General features: G+C 47.9%; 2 protein-coding genes across 3 annotated transcripts in view; one reads left to right on the top strand and one right to left on the bottom strand.

Moving 5' to 3' along the window:
* SYN1 (synapsin I) overlaps nucleotides 1-20,520 on the bottom strand; it is a 50,833-nt gene that overhangs the window by 9,699 nt on the left and 20,614 nt on the right. The window lies entirely within an intron of this gene.
* Nucleotides 622-4,581, top strand: TIMP1 (TIMP metallopeptidase inhibitor 1). Its single transcript, XM_043571033.1, has 6 exons — nucleotides 622-756; nucleotides 1,538-1,666; nucleotides 2,670-2,749; nucleotides 2,934-3,060; nucleotides 3,339-3,463; nucleotides 4,308-4,581. Exons 2-6 carry the CDS (start codon nucleotides 1,546-1,548, stop codon nucleotides 4,476-4,478), a joined length of 624 nt encoding a protein of 207 aa, XP_043426968.1. The 5' UTR covers nucleotides 622-756; nucleotides 1,538-1,545; the 3' UTR covers nucleotides 4,479-4,581.

Genomic DNA, 20,520 nt, shown 5'->3' on the forward strand with positions numbered 1-20,520 from the left:
TTTGCGAGGGGTTAACATCCAGGCTCTGGCTCCAGGCCACCTGAGTTCAAATGCCAGTTCTGCTGCTTATTAACTGTGATCTTGGATACGTCACTTAACCTCTCAGTGCCTCAGTTGCCCCCCTTGTATTCCTCCTCCTCCTCCTCTCACTTGCCTTACTCTCTCCACTGCTTCTACCTAATTTGTTTCCTCTCTGCCTCCCTCACCCTTCACCAGACTGTCAGAACTACCAAGGAGAGGGATTTGTGTGTGTGCCTGGCACACAGTAGGTGCACAAGACATGCTTACTAAAAGGATGGACTAACTCAGGCTTCGGCCACGGGGATTTTGGGGGACGTGGGTGATGGGGTAGACCTTGGAGAGAGTTTGGAGACTTCAGGGAATTGCCCTGAGTGCTGGGGGGGGGGGTAGGGGGTAGTCCTGCCTCTAAGCCCTCCCCAGAGGCTGCCTGGAAGGACTAGTGTCGGAGGATGGATGGATTGACAGACGGACAAACGTGGAGATGGGGGCGGGTGGCCAGGGTGAGGCCCAGAGGGAGGGAGAGGAGGAGGGCGCATCTCCTTTTCGGCAGCCCTTGCTTGGCCCGCCCCTTGGCCTCCACGGAGGGTGGGCGGATGAGTAATGCATCCAGGAAGCCTGGAGGCCTGTGGTTTCCGCACCACTGCCACCCCCGCCCCTCGCGTGGACATTTATCCTCCGCTGCTCAGGCCCTGCCACTGTCGCCTCAGACCCAGCGCCTGGAGAGATCCACCAGAGGTAGGCAGGGGTCTGGGAGGCCTGCGGGGCCTGAAGCTTGGCCGGAGCTTTCCTGCCAGACGTCTGGCCGCTCAGCCTGGCCGGCGGGTACCAGGACTCTGGGCTGGTTCAGGGGAGGAGGGCGGGAGTGGGGGGGGTGGTGGTGGTGCTGGAACTTCTCCCCCAATTCCCACACTCCAGACTCCTTGGAACCCCGATCTCTATCCCCGACTCCTCCAAACCCATGAGCCCCCTAATATCACAGCTGCCTCCAAGGCTGCCAACTCCCCTAAATTCCCTCACTGCCCCTCCAACCCTCCCAAATCCCCAACTCCACGACTTTCCCTGCTCCCAAATCCCTCAGGCACCCCGACCCCTGAAGCTTCCAAACTCTCTGAACCCCCAACCTCCTCTGGACTCCTCAGCTTCTCTCCACTCCCCCCATCTCACTATGCACAACCCTGAAACCCCAAACTCCCCTGGCTCCCTGAACCCCAAATTCTTCACCCCCAGCTTCTCGACCTTCTGACTTCCCAACGTCCCTAAATCCTGCAAACCCTCTGCCCCCTTATTCTGCAAACACCACAGCCTTGTAGCCCGCACCCCCGCCCTCTCCCCCCCCCCACCCCCAACCCTCTGCCCTCTCGGCTCCTCTGGGCTCCAAGATCCCCACCCCCCTTAAAATCTCCACTGCCCCCCCAACCCCTCAAGCCCAGAGTGCGGAGGCTTAATCCCGTTCCAGGCTGGGGAGGGCACTGCCCACCTCGCAGAGGACCGCTGACCCCTCCTCCCCACCCCGCAGAACCCACCATGGCACCCTTGGCGCCCCTGGCCTCCTGCATCCTGTTGTTGCTGTGGCTGGCAGCCCCCAGCCGGGCCTGTACCTGTGCCCCACTCCACCCGCAGACCGCCTTCTGCAGCTCGGACTTCAGTAAGTGTGCCCCACTCTGCCCGCACACTCTGTGCATTTGCTTTTGGGGGGTTCACAGTGGTGCCAACCCCTGGAACAAGTCCACTCAGCCCTGCACTGACTCTGCTTTAGCCGCACCGGCATCCTTGTGCTTCCTTGATTACTCTGAGCCCAATCCCACCTCCGGGGGCCTTTGTACTGGCAGCTTCCTCTGCCTGGTACACCCTCCCCCCCCCCCCCCCCCCAGGTATGTACACTGGTGGCGGCCTCCGATGTCAGGATGGCCTTCCCTGTTCAAAATTTATATATATATGTATGTGTGTGTATATATATATATATATATACACACACACACACACATATATAAAGTTTATTTATTTATTTTGAGAGAGAGAGAGAAGGAGCAGGGGGAGGGCCAGAGAAAGAGGGAGAGAGAGAATCCCAGCACGGAGGCTGACTAGGGTTCGAACTCACCAATGGTGAGATCATGACCTTTGCAGAAACCAAGAGCCAGTCACGTAACCAACGGAGCCACCCGGGTGTCCCCCTCCCTGTTCAGGATTTTAACCCTTGTCCCCTAGTACTCCCTGATCGCCATGTCTGAAATTCCTCATCGCACTAAATACTTTGTAACATTCCATGTACATATTATTTCACTTGTGTTTAGCCTCCTTCTGGCTGGAATGTGAGCTCCACAAGGTGGGGGGGGTTCTGTGTTTTGTTCACTGTTGTGTTCCTAACACTCAGAACAGTGCCTGGCGCACAGCAGGCTCTGGAATATTTGTTGAGTGAATGAACACATGATGAATATATGAAAAAGGCTTAATTTTAAGCAGCGCCTGGCAAAGAGTAGTCGCTCGATATACCAATCAAATCAATTAACCGGTGTGTAAATAGCTTAGTGAGCTGACATCTAGCGATCCCTATTTAAGTATGTGCTTCGCCGGTATTAGTATTGTGATTATTTTATTTCATTGGCTCCTGCAGTCCATTTGACTCGTCTCTCCCCCCTCCTCTCCTGCAGTCATCAGGGCCAAGTTCGTGGGGACCGTAGAAGTCAACCAGACTGCCTTAAGCCAGCGTTATGAGATCAAGATGACCAAGGTATCCCTCCTGCCCTTTTCCCAGCAGTTCCTAACATCTTCCTTCCCGTCAAAGTAAAAGCCAAGGGCCACCGGTTTGTCGAGGAAGTTGGCTGTGATGTCAGGATGCTCTACGACTTCAGGGAAGAACGTGGAGGGGGAGGATTATAGCAGTAAAAGAGATTCTTCCCCTCACCTATCGACAGATGTTCAAAGGGTTCAGCGCCTTGGGGGATGCCTCTGACATCCGGTTCGTCTACACCCCCACCGCGGAGAGCGTCTGCGGATACTTCCACAGGTCCCAGAACCGCAGCGAGGAGTTTCTCATCGCCGGTGAGGCCCCGCCCCCTCGTCCTGTGCCACGCCGGCCCGTCCCTCTGACGCCGCCTGGCGCCGCGAGGGGGCGAGGCTCCGAGGGACTGGTCCCAGTTGAAATGGGAACCGCCCCAATTTCAGCCTATCGGAAGGCGGGGGGGGGGGGGGGCTTTTGCCCAGCGGGGGTCTGTGCGCCCGGGACGCCAATCAGGCGCCGCCCTACCCTCTCCCCCACCCCCACCCCCCCGACGCCGGCCCAGCTGATCAGCTGCTGCCTCTTGCCCCCTGCCCCCCAGGAAAACTGCGGAACGGACACCTGCACATCAATACCTGCAGTTACGTGGTTCCCTGGAACAGTCTGAGTTCCTCTCAGCGCCGGGGCTTCACCAAGACCTATGCTGCTGGCTGCGAAGAATGCACCGTGAGTACCTGGGCCCTGCCCGCCACCTGGAGAGGGGTCCTTGGGTTCTTACCCAAACCCTGGCTTCTTTCTTGCTCCTCCTGACCATTCCTTGTCCGTATGGCTGCTCCCCAAACCCTAGTGCTGTCCCTGATCTCTCTTGCTGGTCCCCCGAAACCTGAGACTGGAAATTCTGGTTCTTTGCTCTGTGTCTTGTACCTGGGGATTCGCTGTTCCCTGGACTTTCTGGCTGCTTCCTGTCCCTCTAAATCCCCCTTGGGACTATTTTCTAGTCCCTCTGTCTATTCTTGACCCCCCAGGGATTGTTTCTTGGTTCCCTAGAATGTTCTCCAGGAACCCAAAGCGCCGATCCCCCAACCCACTGACTCCTCCCCAGCACATCTGATTATTTCTCTGTAGCTCTGACTGCTCCATACACAAGGGTGTGTTACATTGCCCTTCCAGCCATTCCAAGACTATTTTCTGGTGGCCCTGAATGTCCTCTGATCCCAGTGACTGTGTGTCTGAGCCCCATGGCTCTATCCTATGCCTGTGCCCCACTGGCCAGCTGTTCCCCGCTACTACTGCCGCTTGTTCCCTATCCTATGGAATAGTTTCCCTGGAAAACTGTCTGACCGCCCCCCCCCCATGACTGTTCTCCAGCCGCCATTCCAGGAAACCGATCAGTTCCCTGGATTACCATCACCTTGCCAAGCCCAATGCCTGTTCCTCCAATGGGAGGGGCTGTTCTCAAGTCTCTCCCCAAGTGGGGCAACACCAGGTCTCCCTAGGCAGCTGAGTGTTGAAAACTGAGTAGGGGCGGGAGGCGAAGCCCTCAGAGATGTGCCTCCCTCCCCTTCTCTAGGTATTTTCCTGTTCATCCATCCCCTGCAAACTGCAGAATGACACTCACTGCTTGTGGACAGACCAGTTCCTCACAGGCACTGACAAGGGTTTCCAGAGCCGCCACCTTGCCTGCCTGCCAAGAGAGCCAGGGATATGCACCTGGCAGTCCCTGAGGACCCGGATGGCCTGAATCCGGCCCCCAGCGGAAGCTGAAGCCTGCACAGTGTTCACCCCATTTCCCACTCCTGTCTTTCTTTATCCCAAACAATGAAATAAACAACTACCATCCAGCAGGCAGTGTCCCCGTGTAATGTGTGGGAACAAAGCCATGTCACTGATGACCCGGTGGGAGCACCCTGGGACCAATGCTGAGGGAGTGGGGGATGCGAAATCGGCTTTGCATATTTGTACATAAAATTTGAAGTACTGATGGGGCGCCTGGGTGGCTCACTTAGTTTGGCATCCGGCTTCGATTCAGGTCACGATCGCACGGTTCGTGGGTTCGAGCCCTGTGTTGGGCTCTGTGCTGACAGCTCAGAGCCTGGAACCTGCTTCGGATTCTGGGTCTTCCTCTCTCTCTGCCCCTCCCCCACTCAGGCTCTGTCTCTCTCTCTCTCTCTCTCTCTCTCTTTCTCGAGAATAAAAAAACATTTAAAAAAATTGAGGTACTGGTAATAATCGTCTACCTTGGCATTAACATTGGCAATCTTTAACATCAGTACTGGCCATTCAACCTGCATCATCAACCACAATTCACTGGACAATCTCTCTGCTCGGTACTTTGGAACATTTTACTAGACTAATTTATACTTCCTATTTGCACAGGGCTCTCTAGAAAATTATCCCACTACTGACAGATCACCATCTCACTGGCAAATTCCTCTATTCACAAATCCCTTCCAGTTGACAAGCTCATTGACAAATGTCTTATCAATTGGCCAACGGAACGGCTCTCGTCCCTTGGGCACTGTCCTGATGTCATCGAGGAGGATGTCCTGTCCCATCCAGATCTGTAGGTGTTACTGTCCACACCTTTGGCTTTTTACTGTGAGTCTGACTTGAGTGAAAGAGGAAACCTCCAGGGGGGCTCAGGGCCCCCACAATACCCCTCCCAGCCAGGGACTCTGGAAGAAGGGGTAGCTCTGGCTTCCCCCGGCCACCCCATGGCCTGTGGGAGATTCCTTGGAAGTGGCTGTTTGCGGAATAGGAGGGATGAGGAGAAGGTGCGATCTGGAGATCCCCAAGCTCTGTCCTTCTCCCCCTTCCCCTACCTCTCCTCCCCTCACTCTGACCACCTCTGAAGGAAATACCGACCGCAGTGAAGTGCAGGTGGGGTTCAAAATGGGGACCAACCACATGTGTCAGCCCATCCCTCACCCCCCACGTACCTCCTCCTACACAGCTGTTCCCTCACCAAAGCTGGGGGCTCTAGACCCAAACCTCACCTTTCTGGTTCATCCTCCCCCATAAAAGCTGAGTGATGACTCTTCCCCAGCACATCTGATTATTGTTCTGCAGCTCTGCCCCCCACATGAGGCTGTGTTACGTTGCCCTTCTGACTATTCCAAGTCTTAGGCCTTCCTGTTCCATGCCTCCCTGGGGCCTTCCCCATCCCTGGCTCCTGTCCCCTCCACTCCAAAGATCCTCACTCGAGTGAGGCCCCTGGGAACCACAATTTCAGACTGGTGCAAACATTTAACAGAACACTCAAGTGTCCTGTCGGCCTCGATCTGCTTGAAAAAGATCCCAATGCATCTTTGGTGAAGGAGAGGACCCCCAAATTCCCTCCTGTCAGACTACACTCCGCTCCTAACGAGAAGAAGCCAGGTCTCCTCCAGGGAATTCTGGGTCAGCAAACTGGCCCCCCGGATCCTCTGGCCCTCCTGGGAGATTCCCCCAGGGCCCAAGTATGTCCTAGATCGGGATGGGTAGACTTTGGGGTGCCTGGGTGACTCAGTTGGTTAAGTGTCCGACTTCAGGTCAGGTCACAATCTCGTGGTTCGTGGGTTTGAGCCCCGCGTCAGGCTCTGTGCTGACAACTCGGAGCCTGGAACTTGTTTCAGATTCTGTGTCTCCCCTTCTCTCTGCCCCTCCCCCACTCACGCTCTGTCTCTCTCACTCTCAAATATGGAGAAATGTTTAAAAATTTTTTACAAAGGATGGGTAGATTTTGAGCACTCAGGGCCTATCTGCCTGTGCAGGGGACACCCACTGCAGTGACAATTTCTACCTGAACATCTACATCTTGGGTATGCCCTGGGAGGATCTAAACCCTGTCCGCTAAAAGGGGCAAATGGCAGCCTTCGCGGTTGGGTTTGACTGTAAGGGCCCCGGTGGCCCTTGTCGCTATTGGCTCAGCAGCTCCTACCAGTTTACCAAATCCTAGTATCAGCTCCCTGCATTGCTAGGCTGTTGTTCCCTGACCCCAGGACCCATTTCCTGAGCCCTCAGCTATTTTAATCCCTGGGAGGAAGGTGAAGCAGAAGGAGGCAGTGGAAAAGGATGGAGCCCAGTGTGGAGGCCGTTCTCCTGCCGACCTGCCCACCTGCAGGTGGTGCCCTCCTGGATAGAGACGTCAATGCTTCATGGACAGGGTTGACCACCAGGCCCTACTGAGGCCAGAACAGCATATGAGGCCTCCTCCCCCCAGACCCTGGCAGGAGCTCCTGGCAGGATATCTGTAGTCCTGGGGTCACTACATCCCCCCTTCACTCTTCTAGAAAATCCACTATGGGGCGCCTGGGTGGCTCAGTCGGTTAAGCATCCGGCTTCAGCTCAGGCCATGATCCCACGGTTCACGAGTTCAAGCCCCATGTCGCTCTCTGTGCTGACAGCTCAGAGCCTGGAGCCTGCTTCTGATTCTGTGTCTCCCTCTCTCTCTGCCCTTCCCCCATTCATTCTCTCTCTCTCAAAAATAAACATTAAAAAATTAAAAAAAAAAAGGATTTTAAAAAAGTTCACTAAAGTGAGTTACACCCCTCCCCCACACTCCAGCATTCCATGTATCTGGGTGTGGATTTCTGCTTGGGAGAGACTGATGGCTGAGAGAAAGCACACGGGGCAGTGTGATAGCCTTGTGACACGTGCAGCATGGGGGGGGGGCGGTACAGCTCAGTGGGTAGCCTGGGGGCCAGCCCTTCCCTCACCTGAGGCTCAATACTTCTCCGTAAAAAATGGGCCTCACAGTCCCTACCCAGAATCCTTCTGAGGTCTGTGCTAGGTTTGGAGGATGATTAAAGGGTGTGTTTGCCCCTTGGGTACTTTTTCAGGTCAAAACACGAAACTCTCATAATAACTTCATGTGAAATCTTTCTAACAGTGACTTCATTTCTAGCCGGGCCGCGTACAGTGGTTAAGAACATGAATGCTGGAGCCAGGTCATTTGCAATTCAGATCCTGCCCCTTCCATGCACTGGGTCTGTGTCTTTGGGGGAATCACATTACCCCTTTGTGCCTCAGTTTCCACATCTGTAAAACAGGGATAAAAAGAATGCCTAACTCGCAGGGACAATGTGAACGTTAAATGAGGGAGTACATGTAAAATGTACTGGGCACGTAGCACTTACAAGTATTAGTTAGTAGTAGTATGATAAATGTCATTTAATGTAAAGCTTTAGTAGTGATAATTTGTATCAGTATTGATTACTTACAATATTGGAAATAATGTATAATACCAGTAATACTAATTTAATGCACTCTGGAAACCTTAGTTTAACTCGTGATCCTGATAATCCCCCCAGAGATGTTACAAATATTTAATATGCTCATTTGTAATGTTTTTCTTTTTTTTTTTTAATTTTTTTTTCAACGTTTATTTATTTTTGGGACAGAGAGAGACAGAGCATGAATGGGGGAGGGGCAGAGAGAGAGGGAGACTCAGAATTGGAAACAGGCTCCAGGCTCTGAGCCATCAGCCCAGAGCCTGACGCGGGGCTCGAACTCCCGGACCGCGAGATCGTGACCTGGCTGAAGTCGGACGCTTAACCGACTGCGCCACCCAGGCGCCCCTGTAATGTTTTTCTTATCACTCTGAAGCTTATATACTTCTTCCCGGTGCACAAGTCTCCCCAACTGAAAAATACCGATGCTTTAAAAGATTTCTAAGAAAACTCCTCCTCCCCGGTGATAATGTTCCCCACTATGAAGTCCTTACTGTGGATGACGAATCAGCATACTTACAAATCTCTTCTGTTCCCAAGAATGCAGGTGACAAATTTCTAAGGTCAACTCTTTCCTTGGAAGAGTTCCCTCTCCTCACTGTACAAGTCCCCTCTTTCACAAATACCCCATAACAAATACCCCTGTTGAGCTACCTACCACCTTATTCATAAATATCCCATTGACATATCCCCATGGATGATCTCCATTAACAAATCTCCCCATTCAAAAATACCTAGTGGCAATCTATCACCCACTGATGGATCCCACTGACAAATATCTCTCTTCATAATTACCCACCATTTGCATATCCCCTACTGACCACTCAGTTGACAAATCTATTTATAAATGTCTTTCTATGACATAATTCCCACTGACAATCTTTTTTTAAAAGATTTTATTTTAACTAATCTCTATGCTTAACGTGGGGCTTGAACTTACAACCCAGAGATCAAGAGTCACATGTTCCACTGATTGAGCCAGCCAGACACCCCCTCCCATTGACAATCTTTATTGACAAATCTCCCTATTCCTTTATCTAGACCCACTGACATATCTCCCCATTCAGACATGTGCATCGAAATTCCCCCATTGATAAACTCCCTTGTCCAATCTTCCCATTCAGAAATACCCACCATTGATATCTATCAATGATAAGCCCATTTAAAAATCTTTCCATTCATTGAAACACACCCCTCCTCGGGGAGCCTGGGTGGCTCGGTCGGTTAAGCGTCCGACTTCGGCTCAGGTCATGATCTCATGGTCCGTGAGTTCGAGCCCCGCGTCGGGCTCTGTGCTGACAGCTCAGAGCCTGGAGCCTGTTTCGGATTCTGTGTCTCCCTCTCTCTCTGCCCCTCCCCGTTCATGCTCTGTCTCTCTCTGTCTCAAAACTAAATAAACATTAAAAAAATTAAAAAAAAAAAGAAACACACCCCTCCATATAGCCCCTATTGGTCGACCCTCATTGAAATCTCCCCATTGAAATTTCGCTATCCTTAGATATGTCTAATTGGAAAATCCCCTTGCTGGAACAGCTCCCAATCTATTACTATATTATGGCATTACCATATATGATGACACATCTCTTCCCACCCCCCAGTGACAGATGAAGAGGTAGATTTCTTTTCCTTTTTTTTAAAGCTTTTTAAAAAATTTTTAAATAATCTCTACACTCAATGTGGGGCTTGAACTCACAACCCCGGGATTAAGAGTTGCATGCTCCACTGACTGAGCCAGCCAGGTGCCCCAAATGAAGAAGTAGATTTCTATAATAAGACCAGCCCTTTCTCTTCTCAATAGTGACTGACACCTATGTCTCACTGTCCAGCCCTGGACACTTCCTATACAGTACTGGTGAAATCTGAAGACCACCTCTTATCACACTGTAGAGCTCCCACCAAAGGAAACATTTAGGACACAAGTTGCCTTTCAGTGTGGGAATGAAGGCGGAGATTTTTTTAAAAAGGGAAGATAGGTTGAAAGTCTGTATAAGAAGCCATTGGAACCTCAGATACACTCCCGAACTCCTAATCCCCACTCCAATAGAAGGAACTGAAAGAATAAAATAGAAGGTTCATGTGGGCAGGAATGCCCAGACTGTACTACCTGTTGTTGACTACTTATCTACCACTGGGGGCCTCATGCTGAACCTTTGTGGAGAGCTACAGCTCTGATGGATGGAGGTGGGGCCATTGGCCAGCGGCCCAGACTCAGTGTCCTTTCCCCCCACAATGGGGGCCTCCCCATGACCCCAGGCCCCTGGAAAGCAGTAGTGTTAGGAGCTTCCCGAATCCTCTCCTGACTAGGGGGAGCTGGGCCAGAGAAAGATCATTCTTTCTTTTTAAAGTTTATTTTTTTTGAGGGGGAGCAGGGGCAGAGAGAGAGGGCGAGAGAGAGAGAATCCCAAGCAGGCTCTGTGCTGTCAGCGTGAAGCCTGATGTGGGGCTTGAACTCACGAACCATGAGGTCATGACCTGAGCCAGTCAGACACTCAATGGAGCCACCCAGGCATCCCAATATTTTTTCTTTTTCCTTTGTTTTTTGTAAGCGCTATGCCCAACATGGGGCTTTAACTCACAACCCTGAGATCAAGGGTCACACACTCCACTGGCTGAACCAGCCAGGTGCCCCTCATTCATTTTTTTTTAAAGATCACTCCTCAACTCTCCCCCCACGTATGCTTCTCAAGCTCCTGCCATGAATCCTGCCTTCCTGCTGGTCACTGCTTTGCTCCTGGCTGTCTGTGACCACCCTCGGGCAAGCCTTCAGACGCTACCATCCACACCCCCATGCTATTTATTGTAACTCAGACATGGATAAGTCTAGGCAGGCTTCCAACCAGGGGCTCAACAGTGAGGTTCCAGAAGGGTAGATAAAACCCCCTGAGGTGGTAGAACCTGCAGGGGAGTTGCTCTGCAAATTTTTTTTCAGAAGTCTTAGGGATGGGGGAAATCTTACTTGAACTCAAAAGGGCTTCCTGACACATTTCTCCCATCCCTAGTTCTTGTGGCTTAATTCTTGGGGCTCATCCTCCTCACTGAGACTAGGAGGCATCATGAGTTCAAATCATGTAGGTACTTTGCCCACATCTTCCTCATACCTGTCTCCCCACCAAAATACAAGCCCCTTGGGGCGCCTGGGTGGCTTGGTCGGTTAAGCGTCCGACTTCGGCTCAGGTCATGATCTCACGGTCCGTGAGTTCGAGCCCCGTGTCGGGTTCTGTGCTGACAGCTCAGAGCCTGGAGCCTGTTTCAGATTCTGTGTCTCCCTCTCTGCCCCTCCCCTGTTCATGCTCTGTCTCTCTCTGTCTCAAAAATAAATGTTAAAAAAAATTAAAAAAAACAAAAAACAAAAACAAAACAAAAAAAAAAACAAAATACAAGCCCCTTGACCCTGCTCTGGCTGAGGAAATGGGGTGGGTCTCTGAGACCCAAAAGCTACTGATGTGATACTAAGATCCCATCCCCTCACCCCATAAATGCTCCTCAGTTTCAGTGTCCCTCTCCCTTTCCTCACTTCACAGACAAGGTTCCTAAAGAGATTTTGAACCTCTGCTTCATAGAAGTACCAGAATATAAAGAACGATGTGGTTATATCTATCTACATGCCCACCAAGAACAGCTGTGGGGATATTCATGAGTAGAGTCTCTACCCTGCATGGACTCCTCATCCTCAAGCTTCTCCCCATATCAGCCCTGGAACAAGGTATCCCCTCCCCAGGGTATTTTCTCACAAGTGCTCCCCCCTCCCCAGGATACTGTGCTCCCCGTTTAGGCCAATCACAGCAAATTCTGTCCCCAACCCATACTGTCCTGAATCTTCAGGATTGACCACTTGTGGGTCACAGTTAGTCCTAGCCAAGGGACATCTGGTCACACTTTACTGACCCCCAAGAGTCAGGCATGACATCTGTCCCCTCCAGGCTCTTTGAGGGATGGGAACTTGCACTCCAAGAAATGAGTGGTGTATCCTTGGAAGGGGCTCAGAGGGGAGCATATCAGGGAGGCTTCCTGAATATCTGCAGGAAAGGGGGTCACTGGGCTCTGAGTGTGCCTCTCACGGATGCCTGCAGCCATAGCCCCACTCTTCCCTGTTCGGTGCTCTCCGTCCCCTCTGCCATCCCCTGCTCCTTTGCCAGGTTCCCCATTCCCTGCCCCCCTGGTCCTTCTCCATGTTCTCTATCCCTCTCTCCCTGTTCCTGCTCCCTCTCCTTGCTCTCTTCTTTCCACCCTGCTCCCTGCTCCTCCCGTTCCCTCACCATGAGCTATTCCCTTTCACTGTTCCCCAGCCCCTCCGCCCATTCTTAGTGCCTACTACTCTTCTCTCCCAGGACCGAAAGCCACGAGAAGAAGCATGGGGAGCAGTGTTCTGCCCAACCACATCTACATGCCTGCCTACCTAAATCCCCACCTTGTGCAGTGTCCATGGAGGGACACCTGTTGATTTGAACATGGGCAAGAACATGACGCCAGGAACTTGGCTGCCTTCCCTGGTGACCCAATATCTGCTGTTGAACCCTCAAGTACAGTAGCCTTGGACCTGGACTTCTACTCGGCCACAGTGAGTTGGGGACTCTCCACTTTGTAAGCCTCCTCAAGTCCCACCGGCTTCCCACAACTGTCCCCTCAAGCCTCCCCAAAAGACCGTCACCTTCCAACTGTGCCGGGGATCTATTTGGTCATGTAGTGTTTCTTTAAAAAAAGTTTTTATGTTTATTTATTTTTGAGAGAGAGGGAGAGGCAGAGTGTGAGCAGGGGAGGGGCAGAGAGAGAGGGAGACACAGAATCCGAAGCAGGCTCCAGGCTCCGAGCTGTCAGCACAGAGCCCGACGAGGGGCTTGAACTCACGGACCGTGAGGTCATGACCTGAGCCGAAGTCGGATGCTTCACCAACTGAGCCACCCAGGCGCCCCTGGTCATGTAGTGTTCCTTGATCTGGATGCAGGCGATGGGAACGTGTTTGCTTTGGGAAATTTTAAGGAGCTGCACACTTGTGATGTGTCTGCTTTTCTGGACTTGTTATATCTTGGTGAAATTGGCCCCTCAAAAGAAAACTCCCCACATTATTAACACATCTCCCGTGTCCCTCCCTTCACTTCCTCACTCCCTCATGCCCTCTCCCTTTCACACAACCCCCACATCCCTGACACTGTTGATTCTCACTCCCAAGCACCCTCTCTTTCCCCACTGCACAGGGACCATGAATCCTGGGCCCAGAGAAGGGACTGGATCCGGAGAGGCCTTGGGGTAGGACTTCATCTGTTCCATTGTGAGCCCTCTATAAATACTTGCCAAGCCCTGAGTCAGCTGGAGTGTAGGCAGCAAGGGAGGGGAAGTCCCTATTCCTGCAGCAGCCCCCACCGCTAGGTCCGCTTGACCAAAAATCAGATCACTCTGCTATAGGGAAGCTGGGGTTAAAAGAAGTCAGGGCTGTGCTTAACAGAGTCCTCCCGTGTGCCCCATCCCTGACAGGTGACTATTTAGAGATGCTGAGCTGAGCATCCCTGAGGATTCCTGGTGGCCTGCAGCCTGGATGGGAGGAGACAGGGTAGCAGAGCCAGAGTCTCAATATGTGCCTCCCACCACGTGATAGAGGATGGGTAACCTTCCAACCAGTGCCTCGAAGTACAGGGTGGGAGCAGACAGCTGCCACAAATCCAGGCGTGGCGTTTGCGGCTTCATGCCGCACAGTGGGGTGGGGGACAAACGAGGAAATGTGAGCGGCAAGCTGGCCTGCGGGAAGTCTAATGCCTGTGCCCCCACCCGCCACCGTCACCCACCATTAGCTCCGTCTTCTTCCTGGCCTCTTAAGTCATGTTCTTTCTGTCCCTGACAAAAATAGCCTCTACACGGCCACAGAACAGCCACGGGGTGTGACTGCCCTACTAGACATTGGTAGTTAATGAGAAAATATAGTTATTAAAATAGTACTGCATTGGTACAGGTATAGAGAAAGTGACCAGTGGACTGGAACGGTGTCCAGAACCTGCCCCAGAAATACATGAGATTTTAGTGTATGACAGAGAAATTTGAAACTGGATCTCAACCTACTTCATACTTTATACAAAAATCAGTTCCAGGAGCACCCGGGTGGCTCAGTCGGTAAAGCGGCCGACTTCGGCTCAGGTCACGATCTCAGGGTTCATGAGTTCGAGCCCCGCGTCGGGCTCTGTGGAGTCTGGAGCCTGCTTCGGATTCTGTGTCTCCCTCTGTCTCTCTGCCCCTCCCCTGGCTCACACTCTATCTCTGTCTCTCAAAAATAAATAAACATTAAAAAAAGAGAAAATTCCAAAGAGCACACAGAATAAAGATGTTTGTAAGAGTGCTAAAAAAGAGAAAAATCCATTTCACAACGAAGGAAAATTTGAATGTCAAAAACAAAGCTTGCCACTTTTCATCCACACATTTCCATATGTATATGGGTCTATATCCGGACTTTTAATTTTTTCTTCCTTTAGTCTGTCAGACTGTCTATTCATGTGTCAGCATCATACTGTTTAAATTAGAAAACCTTCATAAAATGTTTCCTGGCAGAGGCATTAGACTCCCTGTGGGCTGTGAGGTCTAATTCCACCCCCCACCCAACTCATAGCTTTTCTTTTTTTTTTTATGTGGATATTCTTGCATGTTTGTATTTCCATATGAACTTCACTATCAACTTTCATCAGTTGCAGATAAAAGCTTATAGGTATATTTTGGGGGATGACATTGAATTTATGAATTAACACCTGAGAAGGGAAACTGACATCTTTATGATACTAATTCATCCTATCCAAGAACAAGGAATGTCTTTGCATTTGTGTAAGTCTACCTTTGTGTCTTTCAGGAGTGTTTTAAGTTTTTCCTCAGGTAAGTTTGCATTACCCCTTGTTGACTTTATCCTGAAGTATTTTATCTTTCATTTGTTATCATAAATGGGGTTTCCTCTTCTATTATGCATTATATCTGGTTGTGTCTATGGAAACTAATTTCTGTTTTTAATGTTTTTATTTATTTTTGAGAGAGAGTGTGCGCGCACGTGTGCATATGAGTGGGGGAGGGGCAAAAAGAGGGAGATGGGGATCTGAAGCGGGCTCTGTGCTGACAGCAGAGAGCCCTACGTGGGGCTCGACTCATGAACCATGAGATCATGACCTGAGCTGAAGTTGGACGCTTAACCGACTGAGCCACCCAGGCGCCCCTGAAAACTAATTTCTATATGTTGATTTTATATTCTATTATATTACTGAATTCTTTATTGTTTAAATTAGTTTATTATTGGTTCTCTTGGGGATTTCCAGGGATACTATTGATATTGTCATAAATAGAGATATTTTTGTGCCCTTTTTAGCCATTCTTACATCTATAATTATTTTTTCTAGCCTAACTGCATTGGTCTAATACCTCCAAGTACAGTGTTGAAAAGGAGAGGAGACAGCAGGCATCTGCCTTGTTCCTGATCTTAGTGGAAATGCCTTCCATGTTGTCCCATTCAGTTGATGGTAACTTTAGGACTGACATATATAAATTTTATCATGTTAAGAAGTTGTCATGGCACCTAGGTGGCTCAGTCGGTTAAGTGTCCGACTCTTGCTTTGGGCTCATGTCTTGGTTTCACCATTCATGAGTTTGAATCCCGCATCAGGCTCTGTGCTGACAGCACAGGGCCTGCAGGGAATTCTCTGTCTCCCTCTCTCTCTGCCTTTCTCACACTCTCAAAAATAAATAAATAAACATTAAAAAAAAAGAGTTATCAGTTGATTTCTATTTTTGAATGATTTTATCATTTTGTCAAAGCCTTTTAAAATATCTATGGAAATGATTGTATGATTTTCTCATTAGATCTATTAATATGTTGCATTATATTAACAAATCACCTATAAAGAACCACCCTTGCATTGCCAGAAGGAAACTCGCTTGGTTATGCTACATAATTTTCTTAATGTAGTTTTGAATTCATTTGCTAATATTTCATTTAGGATTTTTGCATTGATATTCACGAGTGAATATGTGTGCATGATTTTTTGTGTGCAGTCAATGTTATAATTGGTTTAGAAAAACCAGGTAGAAGTTTCTTTTCCTCTTCTGTTCTCTGGAACAATTTATTTGTCTTTGGGATTGACTGCTCTTTAACAGTTTGGTAGAATTCTCCTGTGAAACCATCTGGGCCTGATGCTTTCTTATGAAGCAGTTCCTTACTTAGTTTCTCTATTTCTTTTATAGAAATTGGTCTGTTAAGCTCTAATGGGGTCAATTTTGGTAAACTGTGTATCCCTAGAAAATTATCCATTTCATTTAGGTTTTAAATTTTATCTGTTATATGCCTTTTTATATTTTGAGTTTTGGAATCATGCTAATGTCTTACATTTAAGCCACAGATAGGGAAAAAAAACCCTAAAATTTACTACAAGGAGAAACAAATTATATTTGAAATAAAATGAATAATGTAATCATGCTGAATGAACAAGAAAATGAGCTAAACCAAGAAACTTTTGAATACAGTATTTTGACTGTATGTCCTCATCTAAAGACCTAAAAAGGGCCAACAAATTTCAAGCTCTACCTTACTGTTTGTTTTTCATAGTGGTATGGATGTTGAAATTCTAAAAATACATCTCTATATTGTAGGATTGAACAAATGAGTAGACACATTGATGATATTGGAGGCTAGGGTTCATGCTGTTATAGAAGAAAAATATAGAATGAGGGAAAGCTAAAAGGAACCCTGTGATGTGTTGGATTAGAATTGGAGGTATCAGTATGAACACATGAAATTTTATATATATATATATATATATATATATTCATATATAATATATTCATATATATTTCCCAGCACTATCTAATGACAAGGCCTAGAAGTAAAGATATTCCGATATCAATGAGTACATCTAGCTCCCATATCCTGGCTTTGAAATACTATTATATTAGGGCTGGGAAAGAAAAAAGTATGTCTGGAGGTGATATCAGTGGCCTATAAAAATCCTCTCCTTCGTAAAAGCAATGAGAATAGTAGCAAAAATTGTCAAAATTATTTTTTTCAGAACTCTAGAAAGTGACCAAAGGTTTATAACAATTCAGGAGGCACCTAGTCAGGAAAAATGGCTGAAACTCAGGAATAACAGTAAGTTTTGTAGCATCTGAACTTTCCCTGTTCCCATCCTCTTCTCCACACCTCCACAACGGCCTTGAAAATCAACAGCCTTGCAATCCTGATGAAAACCAGCAGCCTAGCAGACACAGGAGGAGGCATAACAGGGTTGGAGCTTCCTCCCAAGTTCCATTCCTAGAGAACTATCTTCATTTAACCTGTCTTGGCACTTTCCTAGAAAACTCCATTCTTGGGGCTTGTCTACTCGATTTGACTCAGAGTGCACCTAGTGTGAACAGCTTTCCCTGGGGGTTCTTTTCAAAAACAATGAGTAGCAATTGTTTAACACAGCAATGCTTAAGGCGGAGATTACAGCTAGGACAAACAACAAGCTGACCAAAAAAACCTAACAGGAAAAGTTGGGTAATGAGATATCCATAAGAGGCTTTGAAAAGCTCTGACATTCCTAGGAGTCTAGAAAGCCACAAATATGACTAAGCTGTGTGCCGGCTCAGGATCTCTGACTGACCTTGAGGCTCTGCAAAATCAGGAAGTAAAGGCTAAGGCAAGGTTGTAAATAGCCTGCCAGAGCGTTGAAGGCCTGCTCTGACATGCACACAAGACCCATCGGCAAAAGCTCAGAGACTTAATGGTTCTAGGTGTTTTTTTTTTAACTTTTTGAACATTTTTTAGTTTTATTTTTTGGAAGACAGAGAGAGACAGAGTACGAGCAGGGAAGGGCAGAGAGAGAGAGGGAGACACAGAATCTGAAGCAGGCTTCAGGCTCTGAGATGTCAGCACAGAGCCTGATGTGGAGCTTGAAGCCAGGGACACGAGATCATGACCTGAGCTGAAGTTGGACCCTCAACTGACTGAGCCACCCAGGCGCCCTGATGGTTCTAGGTGTTTAAAGAAATATCTGCTATTAATTACCTGACCCCTAAGCTAATGGAGTAGAGACTTCAGCGGCCATTTAGGACAAAGAATACAACCTTTATGGAACCAGTTCAGGAATGTCACTAAAAAAACAAAGAGCAAGAAAAACAAATCCTGGAGTTGGGGAGAGAATCTGATTTTCAGAGCTGCCATACTATATTATTTATAATGTTAATTTTCAACAGAAACTCATGAGACTTGCAAAGAAACGATAAAGTATGACCCAAACAGAGAAAGATAAAATATCTAACAGACATTGTCCCTACGGAAACCCAGATATTGGAATTAATAGACAGACTATAAATCAACTAATTAAAATATTTTCAAAAGACTAAAAGGAATCATGCCTAAAGAACTAAATAAATGTATGAGAATGAAGTTCTAACAAATAGACTATCAGTAAAAAGATAGAATTTATCAAATAATAGAATTCCAGAAGTGAAAAACACAATAACTGAAATAAAAATTCACTACAGGGGCGCCTGGGTGGCTCAGTCGGTTGAGTGTCCAACTCTTGGTTTCGGCTCAGGTCATGATTTCACGGTTTGTGAGGTTGAGCCCTGCGTTGGGCTCTGGGCTTGGGTTTCTCTTTCTTTCCCTCTCTATCTGCCCCTCCCCCCGCAAATCTCTCTCTCAAAAATAAATAAACTTAAAAAAAATTCACTAGAGGGGCTCAACGGTAGATTCGAGCTGCCAGAGGGAAGAATCAATGAATCGGAAGGTAGGTCAACTGAGATAATCCAATCTGAGGAACTGAAAGAAAAAAATAAACAAAATGAACACTTCAGGGGCCTGGGGAACACCCTCAAACATATAAGCTCACACGTAACAGGAGTCCCAAAAGGAGACAGTAGAGAGAAAGGTGCAATAAAGAATATTAAAAGGAATAATGGCTGAAAACCTCCCACACTTAAGGGAAAATACTAACCTACATATCCAAGAAATTCACTGAACTTCAAGTAAGATAGAATCATAGAGATCTACATCTAGACACATCATAAACAAACTTACGAAAGCCAAAGACAAAGAGGGAATCTTGAAAGTAGTAAGAGGGAAGTGACCCATCCCATACAGGTGACCCTCAGTAAGATCAGCAGCTGATTTCTCATCAGAAACCTTGGAAACCAGAAGGTGGTGGGACAACATATGCAAAGCACCAAAAGAAAAAGACCATCATGTAAGAATTCTATGTTGTCCCAAACAATAGTTCAAAAATGAAGGAGAAATGAAGACATTTGCAGATAAACAAAAAGTGAGATCGTTCATTACTAGGACACTTCTATAGGAAATACTAAGAGGGTCCTTCAGGTTGCAGTGAAATGTCACTAAGCAGTAACTTGAATCCAAATGAAATAAAGAGCACCTGAAAAGGTAAGTACATAGGTAAATACAAAAGACAGTGTGAATGCATGCTTTGTTTGTAACACTTAACATCCATCTAATTTATTTTTTTTATTTTTTATTAAAAAAAATTTTTTTTAACGTTTATTTATTTTTGAGACAGAGAGAGACAGAGCATGAACAGGGGAGGGTCACAGAGAGAGGGAGACACAGAATCTGAAACAGGCTCCAGGCTCTGAGCTGTCAGCACAGAGCCCGACACGGGGCTCGAACCCACGGACCGCGAGATGGTGACCTGAGCCGAAGTCGGACGCTTAACCGACCAAGTCACCCAGGCGCCCCAACATCCATCTAATTTAAAAGACAACTGCGGCAAGCAATAATTGTAAGTCTGTATTTGTGGACACATGATGTGTAAAGATGTAATTTATGTTAGCACAATGGAAGAGTGAGAGACTAAACTTATTTAAAAAAATTTTTTTTAATGTTTATATATTTTTGAGAGAGACAGAGCGTGAGTGGGGGAGGGGCAGAGAGAGAGGGAGACACAGAAGGGAGAAGCAGGCTCCAGGCTCTGAGCTGTCAGCACAGAGCCTGACCCAGGGCTCGAACCCACCAACCGTGAGATCATGACCTGAGCCGAAGTCGGATGCTTAACCGACTGAGCCACCCAGGCACCCCGAGACTAAACCTATAAAGAGGAAACTTTTAAAATATTTTTTATGAAAAAAATTTTTAATGTTTATTTTTTAAAAAGAGTGTGAGTGGGGAAGGGGAGAGGGAGAGATAGAGAGAGACAGACAGACAGACAGACAGAATCCGAAGCAGGCTCCAGGCTCTGAGCTGTCAGCACAGAGCCTGACGCAGGGCTCAAACTCGTGAACCATGAGATCAGGACCTGAGCTGAAGGAGGACGTTTAACCAACTGAGCCATCCAGGTGCCCTTTCAATGCTTCACTTTAAATGATGGAGAAAACAACTAGACAGAGAATCAACAAAGAAAGAGAAGGTCCAACTAGACCTAATGGACATCTGAAGAACACTCCACCCTACAACAGCAGAATACACGTTCTTCTCAAGTGCACAAAACCAGAAAACAAGTCTCAATAAATGTAAAAGTACTGAATCATACAAAGTATGTTCTCTGACCACAACTGAATGAAATTAGAAACTACTAACAGGAAAAAAAATATTGGGGAATTCCACAAACAGGTGGAAAGTAAACATGT

The sequence above is a fragment of the Prionailurus bengalensis genome, chromosome X (genome assembly GCF_016509475.1).
Source record: "Prionailurus bengalensis isolate Pbe53 chromosome X, Fcat_Pben_1.1_paternal_pri, whole genome shotgun sequence".
Lineage (NCBI taxonomy): Eukaryota > Metazoa > Chordata > Mammalia > Carnivora > Felidae > Prionailurus > Prionailurus bengalensis.

What these genes read in the sequence shown, in the direction of transcription:
- TIMP1 (XM_043571033.1), top strand. Translation starts at nt 1,546, where the DNA reads ATGGCACCCTTGGCGCCCCTGGCCTCCTGCATCCTGTTGTTGCTGTGG. An exon ending in CTTCTGCAGCTCGGACTTCA is followed by an intron (nt 1,667 to 2,669) that starts GTAAGTGTGCCC and finishes CCTCTCCTGCAG; the next exon opens with TCATCAGGGCCAAGTTCGTG. An exon ending in ATGAGATCAAGATGACCAAG is followed by an intron (nt 2,750 to 2,933) that starts GTATCCCTCCTG and finishes ACCTATCGACAG; the next exon opens with ATGTTCAAAGGGTTCAGCGC.